At 39.7% G+C, this 17,077-nt stretch overlaps 1 protein-coding gene across 1 annotated transcript in view; it reads left to right on the forward strand.

Moving 5' to 3' along the window:
• LOC310955890 (myosin-10) overlaps positions 1–17,077 on the forward strand; it is a 59,246-nt gene that overhangs the window by 25,345 nt on the left and 16,824 nt on the right. Inside the window, exons 9-23 of the mRNA XM_083925970.1 lie at positions 2,572–2,664; positions 3,451–3,514; positions 3,639–3,737; positions 4,023–4,166; positions 4,672–4,767; positions 6,185–6,303; positions 8,103–8,255; positions 8,446–8,619; positions 10,735–10,908; positions 11,944–12,058; positions 14,236–14,429; positions 14,685–14,806; positions 14,896–14,965; positions 15,475–15,635; positions 16,060–16,168. Coding sequence (XP_083782096.1) covers positions 2,572–2,664; positions 3,451–3,514; positions 3,639–3,737; positions 4,023–4,166; positions 4,672–4,767; positions 6,185–6,303; positions 8,103–8,255; positions 8,446–8,619; positions 10,735–10,908; positions 11,944–12,058; positions 14,236–14,429; positions 14,685–14,806; positions 14,896–14,965; positions 15,475–15,635; positions 16,060–16,168 — 1,887 coding nt within the window. The remainder of the gene's footprint in view (positions 1–2,571; positions 2,665–3,450; positions 3,515–3,638; positions 3,738–4,022; positions 4,167–4,671; positions 4,768–6,184; positions 6,304–8,102; positions 8,256–8,445; positions 8,620–10,734; positions 10,909–11,943; positions 12,059–14,235; positions 14,430–14,684; positions 14,807–14,895; positions 14,966–15,474; positions 15,636–16,059; positions 16,169–17,077) is intronic.

Genomic DNA, 17,077 nt, shown 5'->3' on the forward strand with positions numbered 1-17,077 from the left:
CATTCAGCCCTACTGCTGGCCCATATTTACGCTGCTCACCTAGCCTTTGGGATGCTTTTAACTTCACAATAATCTTCCCATTTGAAGGATGTTGTGTATCTTTATATCTACAGGAGACCGCATTTTATAATATATAAGAAACTCGACAATAGTTAGACCATATTATTTTTAGCCGACATTCATGCCAAGTATAATTAAAGTGGTTCACTGGTTCATCTTAATCACTTGACTTAGCAGCATATGCAGAACCTCTTTTGACTTTTCTTACATTAAGTTAGATTAAGGCTGAACGCTCTGTCAGCCCAGATGAGATCTCCACATTGGCTTGTTCCTGTCCAGATTGAAATACTTTGTACCATTTCCCAAGGACTGTTCTCCCTTTCCTTGCTGGTGAAAAGAGAGGCTTGTAATATTTGTCTGGCCTCGTGACCTCTGGAGCAGATGTTGAGCAGAGAGTTCAGAACCACAACTGGCCTCGGCCTCAGGAGATTTAGTGGGACAGTTTTGACTGATCCTCTTTGACTTTACTCAATCTCTCCTACAGTACTGCTTCATGACCTGCCAAACACCCTGCACTTTGATGAGAGGCACACTTTTAACTATAACCTGTAAAGATTTTCTATAAAGGCAAAAAAGTTACTGTGGAGGAGATAAGTTTTTTTTGGGGTGGTTTTCTTTACAGCTTGAAAACAACTGGTTGTATGTGTAGGGACTGATAATTTGTCTCAGAAGTTTTGAGGCGCCTCAAGTGGCTTAAATTTTATCACAGCTACACAACAATTGGCCAGCTCAAGTTGAGGTGCCAGCTCTGTTGGCTGTCAAATGTCTGACATGCTCACTTTGCAACAGGAATGTGGGTCAACTTCTAATGCTGCTAAATTGGACCCCCACCGGTGTTTGTGATATGCTTTTTGTTTTTATGTGCGTACAGCAGACCACACAGATGGGTAGAGGCTGCCAATGAGCAATTTCAGCTACCAAGTTGGACCACAGGCCTATGTTTATATAGAAACAAAGGCATTTGGTTTGAATCCTCTGCCCTCTGTGGGCTCTGCCTCCGCACTGATCGCTGGAAAAGAGCCAAGTTTATCCAGTTCAGCCCTGCTTCATTGCCGCTGCTCCAAAACTCAATTAAAAGCAGCCCATCATGCTCTTGGGCCAAAGATCATATTACATGTCTCACATCCTGAGTGCAATGCTGATTCCTCTTCCCACAGAGTTCCCTTTTGTGGAAAATTGCCTCCTTCAACCTTCAGTGCGTTCAGCTATTTTTGACGTATTTGGAAAATATTCCACCTAGCCACAAGAAAAGTAATATTGAAGAAGAAATTGTTTTCCTCTCGGCCATTTTGGATTCTCTGGTCGTGACAAAGCCCACAATTTGGCTTAGAAGAAAACACAGCGCACCACCTGTTCAAACATCTGCATAAGTTACTTATTTATTTATTCGGCCTCTTAAAGTGTCCAGTCTGATGAAAAAACAAGCCAAAGTGTTTCTGTTGTGGAGGGATTCTTCTAGACATGATAGAGTGGCTGTCTGGCTTTTCTCAAAATGATTTCCCAGAAATGTTCTCTCAATCACTATCAAGCACAGCGTGGATCATTAGTTCTTAGTCAGCCAGAACAGGGCTCAGTTCAGCATTGTTTTTCTTAAAACTTTAAAACATAAAGCTCCTGCAAACTGAATTAACCAAGTCTGTGAAGGGTGTTATGATCACAATGGATAAAGGATTAGTTTTATGTGTTTGAGAAAATACAAAAAGTCTTAAAGCCTCAAGTCCACAGCCAAGAACTAAGTTTTTAGATTTCTTCAGAAAACAAGTTTTTAAATTGCTGTTTTACTTGAACTTAAGTATATTTAATTTACAATGTCAAGAAACAAAGGGAAACAGCAAAACATTGCATTTTCTAAGCTTAAAAACAGAAAGTTTGGCATTTTTGCTCGACATCGCCGATGAGTTGCGAGATTACACTTTTACTACCTGGAGTAGGGCTTTTTTTGGCATTTAAATTTTCTATCAGATAAAGATGTTATCTTTTTTCCACGGGTTTGGAATTGGAGTGTGGTCACATTATTTCTGACTGGTCTTACTTTGGATAAAATTTTCTGTTAGTAAAAGCCGCTCAGAAACGTAACTTTCACTTTTGGATCAGCAAAACTTTTAACACCCAGAAAAAAGCATTTGGATCCAAACGGTATCATTTAGCTCCTTAGACATCATGGACAACTGGAGGAAAATAAGCGACGCTGCACCTTGTTCTTTACCACCACTATACAAAAAACACAAAGTTGTTACAATATGTTACTACCATACACTTCGATATTATATACACGCCTAGTTTTTAATGTAAACTTGCTGCAATAAAGGTTAAAAGGAGTATGACTGGCACATTTGCTGTTATCATCTTTTCTGGTTTTGTTTGTTCAGTTTAGTTACACAGAGTTTATGTATGTCTGTCTGTATAAAGACAGCCTCCTGTCTTTGTCTGCATGTTCTTTTTTATATTCATGTTTGTTTGTTGGTCTTGTGGTGACAAAGGACTACTCTAACGTCCTCCTGTTTTTTTCAGGGTGAATTGGAACGTCAGCTTTTACAAGCCAACCCCATCCTTGAGTCTTTTGGAAATGCTAAGACGGTGAAGAATGACAACTCGTCACGTTTTGTAAGTACATAAAAATGATATTCATGTGGACGGTCTACTCCTTTACTTTGCAGCCTCCACCAGTACAGCATCATCTGGGCCGGTGTTAATTTGGCAACCGAATCAGATTTAGATGACGTCTTTGTAACGTCTAAAAAGTACTTTTTTGAGAATAAGCAGAGGTAAAACGGATTGAAAGTAATTTGATGATCCTACTTTTCCTGCAATTACAGAGGTCCTATAGCTGGACACAGGCGCCTGCTAGTCGTTAATGATGCCTTTGATTTACCGGGTCCTTTCAGACAGGAGGCAGTTCCATTCAGCAGACTTTTTAATAATGATGTACAAGAGTTTTGGCTTAAGCATTACTGTGCTGAACTAGTCTGTTAAATTCAAGGGGCATTATTCTCTAATTACCAACTTACTATGTTGCCTCATAAAATTAACCTAGTACAATGTTCTCTGCATGAGTCCTGGACAACTTAATTGGTAAAGATTGCCACATAATTTTCACTTCAGATCAGAAACAGACCAGTCGTGTTCTGTATGGCTCCGGCCCTGTATCCAAACTTTCAGTAAGATTTACTGGTGCTGATGTGAGTCCAGTGTGTCAAAATATGTTTTCTGTAGAAAAGACTATTTGTATTAGTGTACATGTTTATGGAGGTAAAGGATTCTTTTATCAAACCGATCAGATGCTCCTCATCACAAAGCCTCAGCGTGTTACTATGTTGTCATTATGTTGGCGATCGATTTCTATATTTCTTGTGGACTTCCTGAGCATTTATCTTGTGTTCACCTCTGCAGGGGAAATTCATCCGGATCAACTTTGATGTCATAGGATACATCGTTGGAGCCAATATTGAAACCTGTATCCTGTTTTGAAATAATTGACTAGAACTGAATAACATTCTGCCTTTTATCAGTCTTTAACTTTTGATTCTACATCATACTGTCCCACCAAATTGTTTTTTTCTTTGACAATTCTGTGTCAGACTTACTGGAAAAATCCAGAGCTATTCGTCAAGCCAAAGATGAGCGCACCTTCCACATTTTCTACCAGCTTCTAGCAGGAGCAGGAGAGCACCTCAAATGTAAGTAGACTGAGCTTTTATACTATCAAAGTACTTCTTATTTTCTTTGTCTGTTTCTTTGTTTGTTAGGCTAAAGTCTAGAGCATAGCTGATGTTGGCAGTTTAACCTTGTAAAAGATAAGTTATGTGTTAGACAATAGTAAAACATTATAACATTACATAGTTCACATTATATTCCACGAAAAGTCAGTCATCAATCAGTAAGTCCACAAGTCCTTACTTGTGAAAAAGAAAATCCTGCCATAACCATTTATCTAAATGTTTTAACCACATTTCTCTCCACAGCCGACCTGCTTTTGGAAGGATTCAACAACTACCGTTTCCTGTCTAACGGTAACGTCACAATCCCAGGTCAACAGGACAAAGACAACTTCCAGGAGACCATGGATGCCATGCACATCATGAGCTTCGGCCATGAGGAGATTCTGGGTATGTTGAACATAACACCAGCATAAAACAAGTTTTTTCAGTAAAGTTGCTTTTACTTCAGTTTTAGATTATTTAGAAAAATATTACTTATCAAGGTCCCTCTGTTTTAATGGTTTTAGAAATTAAAGTGTTTGGCTTCTGTAATGACATCTCGCAGAATGATCCGAATACGTGGACAGTGTGTCGTTTTGAGAGGGATTTGATCAAAGCGTTCAAATTTGGGAATTAGTAAAACAACATATTGAACTGTGTGACCGGAGAATAATTAATTTATTACTACTCTATGACTACAAACACCTTCTTCTTGAAATGTAAACAAAAATATGTTCCTCCTCCTGTACTCTGCTAGTAACTACAGTACATCTCACAAGTTAACAGTCCAGGATGGTTTTATATGGTGGGTGGGGTTACATGACCAACCTGTTTTTGCTTTCACACGTTCATGTAATGTTGAAATGACGTCTTACATTAATATTGTTTTGTTTTTTCCTCTTTCTATCTGTAGCAATGTTGAAGGTGGTGTCCTCTGTGCTTCAGTTTGGTAACATTAACTTTAAGAAGGAGAGGAACTCTGACCAAGCCTCTATGCCTGATAATACTGGTAGGTATCACACACACACACACACACACTCACTCACTCTCACACTCACACTCACACTCACACTCACACTCACACTCACACTCACACACACACACACACACACACACACACACACACACACACACACACACACACACACACACACACACAATGCAATTCTATTACATTTCCTTCATGACCTGGTTGCTTGGAGCGCACAGGTCAAGACATTATTCTCCTCCTTTTCCTCTTCCCATATATACTTCAACTCCACTTCTCCCCTGTTCCTGCCTCCCTCACACTGCGTCCTCATCCACAGAACAGAGGAACTGATGATTTATGTCCTTTCTCCCCCCGAGCCTTGTCGACCTGCCATTACACCACATTATTATGAGGATTTACTCCTGAAGGATATTGGGCACAGTCTTCCAGTTCCTCCCCATGTGGCACTGCATATTTGGCACTTAAAAGAGGGAGACGGGGAGAGAGAATAAGCCTAATGCCAGTGATGCAGCTCGGCCAGTAATTCCCAAATGCAACAGGCAGAATCCAGGACTGAAGCCCATATGTTTTTTTAGTAGTGAGACTTGGCTGATCTAAACCAATCCTGCTTTTTCAACTTTTCCACAACCTTCAGACATGTAAAATATGATATTTTCCCTGTCACATTTCACAAGAAAATATCTTGTTCAGTTCCTATGGGTTTTAAAAAAGTTTTTAATATTATTGATTATTGATTGATTTGGGTTGGTACCGTTTGTTACAGAGTTGGTGCTCAAGTTAACATTTTTTTTGATAATTGATTAAAAAAAATCCCTCCAGAATACCACATTAAGACACCTAGACCTTGAGGAACACCATAGACAAACAGATGCTGTGATTTGGTAACAAAACTTTTGACATTTTGGAGATTTCTTTAAGAATTGCCTTTTCAGCGAGTAGATGGCGAGAACTTCTGTTCTGGAAACGGCTCTGAAAGCCCCTTAATGTGAATATATATCTTGGAAAGCCATTTATCCTCAGAATGCCCTACTGTAGGTCTCTAGTCTATGTTTGTAAAGTTTCATGAAGCTGTGATTATCCTAGAGGTCACAACAGCTCATTTTATACAGTGAGGTCAAGTTTTAAAGAAATGGTCTGAAATGGCTACGATGGGGACCAACATCGTCACACATGAATACTATTGGGCTCATTGAATCCACAAGAGTCTCAAGTTCAGGGATCTCAGTGTGCGCGAAGGCACCAGCGTCCTCAAGCAGCGGAGGAGGTTAAATCACTTGAAATTCAAAATCAACATAATAGATTATCCTTAATGTTTTATTTCTGGTCTTGACAATACAATAAAACATAAGGTAAATGTCAAATATACAGTTTGAACTCTAGCTTTTATTCTCATTTAAATAATCTTTTGTTTGCTTTTTCTTTCTCTGCTCCCCAGCCGCTCAGAAGCTGTGTCATCTACTGGGTTTGAATGTAATGGAGTTTACCAGAGCCATCCTGTCCCCAAGGATCAAAGTGGGAAGAGACTACGTCCAGAAAGCACAGACTAAAGAGCAGGTCAGTTAGCTAACACCGTGTATATCCTCTTTTCTTTCTATCTGAGATCCTTGATAAGACTAGTCTCACGTTAACAGACCATAGTCCCGTGCTGTAGTATGGTCTGGCTGCATGAGTTAACATTCAGGTATTGGGGAAAAGACGCTCTGGGCTGTTACTGTACTGTACTTCTTTAAACCAATATCCGCGCTAGGCTCCAGATGCAGCGATGGTCCCCTTGCAAATTAGATAGTGGAGAAGCAGAAGGGGTCTGACATCCAGCACATGCCCCATGTCAGGCTGATAAATCAGACTACAATAACACCAATAATGATCTATTGTTTAGTAATGCAACTGCTGTAAGCCTACAGGTGCAAGTTAATGTCTTGATGAATTAGTAGAGTTGCGTAGTTGGAGGAGTTATATTTCTGACATCATTTCATGGTATTGTTTTCTCAACCTTTTAAATAATCCGTGCAAATTATAGCAAATGTTGGAAAATACCATGTTCTGTGATTAAATAGTTAAAATTAGAAGCCTGTGTAATAAGTAACATAAAAGCGTGAAGAGAGTCCCAAGCTGCATATTAGTTAGAAACATCCAATCCCGAATATTTATTATTTTTATTATTTTTGTTTTACTAAACTGGTATCACAGTCTGCATCTTAAATTAAATAACTTTCAGATCTCTTGGTCAGATATGGAATAAAATATGTTATCGCGGTCTCTGTATCTCCGTTTGGAGTCTCTGACGACTTAAATCGTAATAATTAAAATACTGATGGTCATATGATGGATCCTCCCCTTGCGCATTTTATCTTCTCCATCTGTTCCCCCTTTCCTTTTTTTTGGATCTCTTTTTCTTTTTCCCATATATACGGTAAAACCCATGACTTCTTAAAAAAAATAACACTGATGGCCATAACAGTGAACACTTACAGCTGATATCTTGCCTTGTTTTATATTGCACCGGACACAAGGGAAGATTAGATTTACCTTCCATGAAACCACTCCAAAGCGCGTCTCTTGTTTATGAATCATTTATTTAAAGTGCAGTGCTCTTGCAGACTTCTGATCATTATGGTTACAGTTCAATGGCTACAGCTTTTGTCTCAACTGTTTTAGATATTAATAGTCTGACTCAGAGAGCACGTGGAACATTAATGTAGGGCTGGGCGATTAATCAGATTTTATTTTCCGTTACGATTTTGGCTTCCAACAATTACGAAAACAAGATCATCGAGATAAATGATTATTGTGCCGCTTTATGTTTCACAATGATGCTCTTGTTTTGTCTTGTGTTATTAATCCAGTTATGTTTAGATAACTAGATTATATCTTTAGTAGTTTCCAGTAGGTCTTGTAAGAACACTAATGTCACAACATGGTTGATCTTATATATTGTGATTTAATTTAGTTGTATTTTTTTTTTTTTTTATTATTTAAGTGTAGAATACATAACATGTATAATATATAGTTTATTCCTCTCATATTTACATATATTTCTCATTTGTTTTTTAGTTGAATTATATTTAAAGTTCAATAAATGCATAATGTTTCTAAAGTAGATGAGTAATTGTGTAAAATAAGCACAATCTCAACATTGACCAAAATATTAGCGATCTGGATTTTTGCCATAATGGAGCGGCACTACATTACTGGTACACTGTGTTGGCAGGATGTAGGAGTCCATTTGTCCATTGAGTATCTGAAAGTGTGTTTGAATTATACTGACGCCATGTCAGCTCTGTATCTCCTTATAGTGTCTCACTATTCTTTTTCTGCTCTTATCTTCCTCTTCTCTCTCTCTCTCCCTCCAGGCCGACTTTGCTATCGAGGCTTTGGCTAAAGCGACATATGAGCGTCTGTTCCGCTGGCTGGTCCATCGCATTAACAAAGCTCTGGACAGAACCAAACGGCAGGGTGCCTCCTTCATCGGTATCCTGGACATCGCTGGTTTTGAGATTTTCCAGGTTTGGATTAAAATCTTTTCTTCTTTTTTTTTAAAGAAGGCATTGTTTTGGTTTTGTACGCCTGATAATGTTAGTTTTTCTTGCTGTTGTTGTTTTATAAACTATCTGCATTTGAAGTTTTAAGTTCTTGTCATCTACACACATTTCCAGTGAAAATTTTGTTTTGTTTTTTATTTCTTCTCTACTACAGTTGAACTCATTTGAGCAGATGTGCATCAACTACACCAATGAGAAGCTGCAGCAGCTCTTCAACCACACCATGTTCATCCTGGAGCAGGAGGAGTACCAGAGGGAGGGCATCGAGTGGAGCTTCATCGATTTCGGCCTCGACCTGCAGCCCTGCATCGACCTCATTGAGAGGCCGGTCAGTGAATGATAAACTAGTATCAATGCGATGAATGAAAGTTTTTTAAAACACTCCCACTTAAACTCTTATTTTCCATCCTTAAATTCTTTAGCTTTGCTGACAAAAGATGTAGAAACTGAATAATAATATTATCTCAACATTTCATTACACATGCTGCTTTTTAGTCATGACTGAAGTCACTGGCCCTCATTCTTGAAAATAAGGGCAGATCTGAGCGCAGAATTGGTTGTACGACAGGACCCACGTGTGATTTATGAAACATTCGTATCGGACCAATCTCAGCGTATAAATGAGCGGGCCTTGATAAATGCGGCGGCTGAATTCGATCGTCATTTACATGTTATGCCCTTAAATATTCCTGGTTCGGAGGCCTCGCCCACTGAGGTCAAACATGGAGAGACGAAATGCTGGTACGAAAAGAAACTTTTCCGACACAGAGATCGGCATTCTGACATCCAAGATGGAGCAAGATAAAGATGTGCTTTTTGTCAGTCTTAAGAGTGGAATAAAAGGGGCCCGTAAAAACGCTTTATGGAAAAGAATAACGGAGGCAGTCAACCCGAAGCAGCGCTCCACTGTGACCCGTGTGCGTGTGTGCTCAATGCTGAACCTGCGCTCCTGCTCTGTAGCGGGGTTTGCCAGCAGGGTTATTTGGTATACCGTTAGAGGATAACCTTTGTCACCATCTGATACCTTGTTTGATTTAATGCAATTTATCAAGGGTAGCCACTTACCGTGGAGATGACTTTGGCTCTGCAGTGCGCATTCCTGCAGCCGCACGCCAACACATTCATTCATTCACTTATTCATCTTCAACCGCTTGTCCCTGTCGGGGTCGCGGGGGGCTGGAGCCGAGCTGTTTTGAATTATAAAAGAACCGTGTGTCCCCCAGGCCACCTAGCCACGTTGAAAAGCGATAGCTTGGCATCACAAATCACCTGTACATTTATTGAGTGGTAGTTTTTGAGATTGATGAATGCGTAATCATTCATGGATGGTGCCTTCAGACGCACGTGAGTACAATCAATTGCTCCAACCACAATTTTTATCAAGGGTAGCCACTTACCGTGGAGATGACTTTGGCTCTGCAGTGCGCATTCCTGCAGCCGCACGCCAACACATTCATTCATTCACTTATTCATCTTCAACCGCTTGTCCCTGTCGGGGTCGCGGGGGGCTGGAGCCGAGCTGTTTTGAATTATAAAAGAACCGTGTGTCCCCCAGGCCACCTAGCCACGTTGAAAAGCGATAGCTTGGCATCACAAATCACCTGTACATTTATTGAGTGGTAGTTTTTGAGATTGATGAATGCGTAATCATTCATGGATGGTGCCTTCAGACGCACGTGAGTACAATCAATTGCTCCAACCACAATTTTTATTTATTTTTTTATTCGTTTTAAGAATCCGTTTTGATCTGTTCTTAATATGTGACTGCTTATGCTTAATGACAGCTGAGGGTTGTTCATTATTTTCAGCCAGATTTTGCTGTGCTGCACCGCAAATCCACAGGCTCAAATTTGAGTACACGATCTCAGACCTGGCGTGAGATTTGATCGTAGCTCCCGCTCACGTCCAAATTGATAAATGCCGGAGTTTGCGTGGAAATGGTCGTGCACACGTTTTTCTGCCGTACGTTCGTTTGATAAATGAGGGCCATTGTGTTTTCGTGTTGTACATCGGTCTGTCCATCCCATTTTTGTGAACGCAACATCGTAGGAACACCAGGGAATTTCTTCAAATTTGGCTCAAACATTCAGTTGGATTCATAGATAAACTGATTACATTTTGGAGGCCATAACGCAAGATGTCCTTCACAAATTATGACTACATTTTACAAAAACAGGATAAAATTATGATGTGATGACATTTTATATCCAGAAGGTCAAAGGTCAACTTCACTATGATATCATAAGGTTTTTGGCCATTATTCAACGCTGTAACACAGGAACAGAAGCGTAGACATTTGGTCGGATACTGAATTCATGACACTAGTAGCTGATGCTGACCACAACGCTTCATCTTATAAACACAAGCAAATATTTGAAGTTGTTGTTCTTCTGGTGTAGTTACAGTTCTCTTTCTCTGAAATCCTGTGGTAATATTCCTTCAGGCTAACCCTCCAGGAGTGTTGGCTCTTCTGGATGAAGAGTGCTGGTTCCCCAAGGCAACGGACAAGACCTTTGTAGACAAGCTGAGCCAGGAACAGGGCACACACACCAAGTTCCAGAAGCCCCGCCAGCTCAAAGATAAGGCCGACTTCTGCATCCTCCACTACGCTGGCAAGGTACGCTCGTGTTAATCTCTTCAAGAATCACATCCCGCAGGTGTCTCTGCTTAAATACACCGTTGATGTGTGTTTCTTTTGGAAGTACACACTAATGTTTCATTTATACTGTATGCACTTTCAGTTTACTTTAAATATCTAAGCTGCTTCAACACATGCCTAGGCAGTTCCTGGCACACACTTAACTCCATATTTCACTGAAATATATGTTTGAAATTTATATAATATAAGAAATATGTATACTCCTTTGCTTCCTTGTTCTGTGCTGGAGCAGCTGCTTTATTTCCATCCACACTCATATTTTCTTATACATCTCTTTGCTTCCCTGATCTCCTGCAAAAGTTAGACAGCAAGTGAAAAGCTGCCGCTGGTCAGCACTCAGATAAAACAATGACGCAAGGTTCTCCTGTGGTGGGACTTCAGGGAAATATTAAGATTTATATGACATTGTATTGGAGTGGATTTGGATGTTGTGAGTGGCGTTATGCAATGGAACTCAGTAGCACATCTGCTTACCATTATGTGGACTGTGTTGTTTTACACCACAATCAGTCAAAACTCAGATATTTGACTATTAGAAAGTCTGCTGTCTGCAGCAAAGAAAAATCTGCAGTCAAATGCCAAGCCAAATGTTGTAAATGTTGTCAACATGGATATGCACAAAATAAATATTACCTCGCATATGCAGTCTGAATCACTAGAACAAAGTGTGGCCTGGACTATAAATAAAGTCCGTATTTGAGCTAGGTCGCCATGATGTGTCAGATGTATAAATATATATTGAAACAACTTATGTTTTAGCATTCATCCTCACTATGTACGTTTTTTCTTTTTTTTTAAGAATGTGACCAATTGAAAAACAAACTTGTAAACTAGGTTTAAACTATGTAATGGAGACCCTTTTTCTGTCCCACATGTTCTTTCTATCAGCTGACATATACACCAATAACAATAGATCCCTGTTAAGCTCATGTTTACTGAAGAATTCAGAGTTATTCACTTTATCCAAATCCTTAAAACAATGAATTGTCACAGGTGGACTATAAGGCAGATGAGTGGCTAATGAAGAACATGGACCCCCTGAACGACAATGTGGCCACACTTCTGCATCAATCCACTGACAAATTTGTGGCTGAACTTTGGAAAGATGGTAAGCTTCCACCTTCGTATCTGTAAACATTGAAATTATACTAGATACTAGAAGGGATCAGTTTTAGTAACTCATCCTTTAAAATTCATTATGTTTGTTTGTGTTTGCTTATTCTGTTAACAGTCAAGTGTCTCTCACTCAAGCCTACTAACAACAGCTGTCTGCCTTGTTGACCCAGGCCTAATTTAACATCACCTCCCCTCCCTGTCTCTTTCTCTGTTGTAGAGATTCAGACCATTCAAAGGGCTTCATTCTATGACAATGTCACTAGTCTGGATGACCCGGCAGGTGAATGACTGGGTCGTGCTGTAGCAGACCTGGGCCAAAATAATAATAGCTGAAAATTCACAGTTTTGGATTGTAAAGCAAAGCTGCTCAAGGCACTTGGTAGGCTAAATGCAAGCGCTTCCCAAAGCAGGTTAACTTCTTGACAGTGTACTGGTATATTTTTGCCCAGATCTGGCTGTATGTTTCATGCTTCAGCCGCTGCTGTCTGTCATAGCTATTATGGCTCCCATTTGCTTCCAGGCTGCATGGCTCCCTTGTGTCAGCCAAAAGCAGTAGTAATTCCTATATAAGTTAAAGTAGAATAGAGTCAGCTGCTCCCTCTAGTCAAACTAGTGTGCTTTAATTTGTGTCAGGTCATGTGATATTTGTGTGGTCGATAACCCTGAAGCAAGCATTTAAGGTCTAGTGCAGCTGTTTGCAGTTTTCATAGCTTATTTCTGTATTTGTCCCTCTTCTGTGATGTGATACATCCGCAAGCAAATTAAGGATTTGAAGCTTGACTGAAGAAAATTGAATGACATTAAGTTCCCGCCTTCCTCCCTTCTAGATTGGATCACAGTAGCAGGGAATTGAAAGCAGATGTTGGTATTTGTTTTGGCTTTGAGCCTCAGACGTCAGTGCAGAGGGTCCAGACAGCAGCAGGACATGCATCACCTGCATAAACTCGAGCAGCCTGTGACTCATCAAATACTTTTAAGATTGATTTAGTCGTTTGGACATTAATAAGTGACATAGTTTAAATTTTATTGTGTGTTGAATAATAACTCATGTGCTGTCATTTTTTAAAGCTTTTTCCTTTAGAATGAGTCTACTGACTTTGCTGCCAGATTATAAAAAGATTTACTTTTTGACAGATAATTCTGTTGATATTCTGTTTTTTTCTAGTTGTTACGAATTCCCATGAGGGGACCAAACTCAACAAATAATTGAGCAATAGTTATCTGTGTATCCAAAGCCTGATGTATCTTATTCCTTTGTGCCAATGAGCTCCACTGTTGTCTTGTCTAAAAACTGTTAAAAACTGTTTTTAGACACGCTGTTGACAAACATGTTCTCTATTCCTCTATTACCATAAACATGGGCACTGGAGTTTATTTTCCATTCCTCATACACAGTCCTGCTGCTGTATATATGCACTTAAGCACCAAATCGGTGGCTAAAATCAGTCCCCAAAAATACAAAAGGCATTCCTGTTTGAACATAAAACATTTTTTTAAATTCCAGTGTTTTTTTGTTTTTTTTTTACATTTCAGAAGCTGGAACCACCAAATGTTTAGCAAAGTTGGGCTATATCATTATTTATATTAAATTTCTGTTGTTTGATCGAGTTGTTATTATAAAACTGTTTTCACAGACTGAGTAGGAGTAACCGTGACTATTCAACTGATCTTATTGTGTAAGCTTGTCGGAGTGCCCCTTTAAAATAGGTTATGAACAGTTATATTGTAATATTGTTGAATTATCGTAAATGCTAACATTCTTGAGAAGAAATGATTTAACTGGCAATATGTTGATGCAGTAAAATGTTGAAAAGCTTTCTTGTAGCCGCCATCAAACATCGTGTCCCTTCCACTTGGACAAGAGAAGAGAATTTCAATTCTTGCAGTTTAACTTTGCTAATGCTTAGTGAGTAAATCATTAAAATGATGCCTCTCTCCAAGGTAACACAGTATTGCCCTATATGCACAGACCCTTAGGAATAGATAGGCTACGCTTTCCATCTCAAACTGCAGAAGCTTGTGGTAGTTCTAGACTTTGAATGCTATGTTAGACTGCCGTTGTTTGACTGTAGTATGTAATGTCTTGTTCATCCATCTGCTGCTGCAGTTTTTTCTCTGCTCCCCATGGAGTCTTCTCCCTCTAATCAGTTCTCCCCATCTCCCCACCAGTCGACCGTATCGTAGGCCTGGACCAGGTGGCAGGGATGAACGAGACAGCCTTTGGCGCCACCTACAAAACGAAAAAAGGCATGTTTCGTACGGTGGGACAGCTCTATAAGGAGTCGCTCACCAAGCTCATGGCCACACTGAGGAACACCAACCCCAACTTTGTCCGCTGCATCATTCCCAACCACGAAAAAAGAGTAAATAAAGAACCTTTATTTATTTGTTAAAAGCTACGTGTCAATATAGTAGAAAGTGGGGGACCTGTCACTCTATTTTGTTATGATTGATTATCCCTGTAGCATGGTATATATGTATAACGTCACTTGATTCGGCTCCCTGTCTATAGTGTTCATTGCATTGAAATCCAGTAATGCTAAATTGTATACCTAGAAATTGTAGAAATATGTAAATACTTGTATCTGGTCTTAATGGTGTATTTGTTTCTTTTTCAGGCTGGTAAACTGGAGCCTCACCTGGTTCTGGACCAGCTGAGGTGTAACGGAGTCTTAGAGGGAATTCGTATCTGCAGACAGGGCTTCCCCAACCGCATCGTCTTCCAGGAGTTCAGACAGAGGTGACAAACAACAAAAAAGATTTTAGAGCTCTGCAACTGAATTTTTCACAGAGAAAAACTTTTATATTAATGTTTTCTTTTGTTCACAGATATGAGATCCTCACACCTAACGCTATCCCCAAAGGATTCATGGATGGGAAACAAGCCTGTGAGAGAATGGTAGTGTTTTTGTTTTGTTTTTGTTTTTTTTTGCTGTATTTTAGTTTTGGAACTGCTACCCTGAAAACTATAACGTACTATGCTTTCAGCTGAGCTACTGAATTTTAGGAATTGACTATTTGCCTTTTTCGACCAAAAAGTTCCAGGAACTATTGAACCCGAAGACTAACCCCAGAAACTAATCCAAATCAACTAAAGAGACAATGAAACTGGAAACCCCAGAGCACACATCTCCACAGTTATCCTTGTCTGAGTGTTTCTCTTCAATATGTGACCGCCATAAACTCATAGAAATGAGAATATTTAGTCTTATTTCTCTCATTTACAGAGGTTTAGTTCCTCAGAAGGTGCTTGGTCCCCTGAGAAAGTTCTTGGGGTGGAAACACCCTAACACTAATACTTGATTGTAATGTCAAACTGTTTTCCAGCAACATGTTTTCAGTTTATTAAAACACCATGTAAATTGAACCCTGCTTACAGACTTACAACTCTTTATGTGCCGTTTATAGATCCGAGCCCTGGAGCTGGACCCCAACCTGTTCCGTATTGGTCAGAGTAAGATCTTCTTCAGAACTGGTGTTCTGGCTCACCTGGAGGAGGAGAGAGACCTGAAGATCACTGACATCATCATCTACTTTCAGTCTGTTTGTCGTGGATACTTGGCACGCAAGTGAGTGTCAGATCCCTGGCTTTTTTATTCAAATTTCTTACATTTGAACATAGATGTGTTTGGATACCCAAGATGCATTTAGTGATCCAGTTGAGCAAACCCTCAGAGGTGGTCTAAGATACAAAGCATCCAGAAGTTCGTCAAGTGAAAATGCACATGTTGGGTCAAGTCACATGTGTATGCTCAAAGCTATTCCAGTAGTTCCCATCAAAATAAATCACGAGTACTGAAGAGCCTGTCGTGTTAATATTTATATCAGAGTGCAAATCAGCATGATGCGGGAAAAGAAGTTTGGTGCATTTACAGCTTGTCTGGACACTAAACGCAGCCAAACCTTGGTCATCAAAAACACTGCAGACTTTAAAAAAACACCTATACCCAGACATTAATTTGTCGCTCGTTATTTTACCATTTCTTTCTTTAGGGCCTTTGCTAAGAAGCAGCAGCAGCTGAGTGCCCTGAAGGTCCTCCAAAGGAACTGTGCTGCTTATTTGAAGCTGCGACACTGGCAGTGGTGGAGACTCTTCACCAAGGTGGGAACACTGACCGCTACCTCTTCTGCAAAGTAGTTCTTATGTTCTACGCAGATGATACACAGTTCTACATCTCTGATTCACCTGACAATCTAAGCATTTTGAAAATGTATTGATTGGATGCCTCAGCTAAATAAGGATATGCATTAGTCTTCATCAGATTGGCTCAGTTGCCATGTCCACACTATTCATGTTTGCTTAAAAAATGTTTGATAAACTGCATTTCTATGGCAACTGAGCAAAGAAAATTTGTTAATGAGGGCTGGTGATACGGTCAAAACCTCCAGAGTGTAAATGGACCCCTGAGATAGTATTAATTGCTCTTGATTTTTCTTCCCACGGTCAAGAATAAACCATCAAGTTCATCTCTTTTTGTTTTCACTGGGCTCATTAGAGCCGAGTATCTGCAGAAACAGAAAGTCTTAAACATAGAATTCAGTTCCCTAATAAGGCCTTAGAAGTTATTAAAAATTCTGCTGTACAGGGCAACAATAATTATACATTATTTTGTATGTGCTTCCTCGCGTGCTGTTGGTAGATGTTATATACCTAAAATCTAAAAAGTGAGCCTGAGACAGTTTGCTCATCTAATCTTGATTGACAAGTATCAATTTTAGCACAAAAAAAAAAACACTGAACACATCTAATTAATAACCCTTTAATCGCTTAATCCAACCATTAATTTTCTGCTACTGATCTGAGTCCAAGTCAAGTTGAGTCCCTACTGGTTTTCTGTCATTGGTTTGAGCGTTAAAGAAGTATTTTGCATTCTATGTCTTTTTTTTTCATTTTGGTGAACGCTGCAGAAACCTTGTAGAAGTTAATTTCTCTCTATCTCTCTCTCTCTCTCTCTCTCTCTCTCTCTCTCTCTCTCTCTCTCTCTCTCTCTCCTCTCTCTCCCCCCCTCCC

Source organism: Echiichthys vipera (assembly GCF_963691815.1).
Source record: "Echiichthys vipera genome assembly, chromosome: 2".
NCBI lineage: Eukaryota > Metazoa > Chordata > Actinopteri > Perciformes > Trachinidae > Echiichthys > Echiichthys vipera.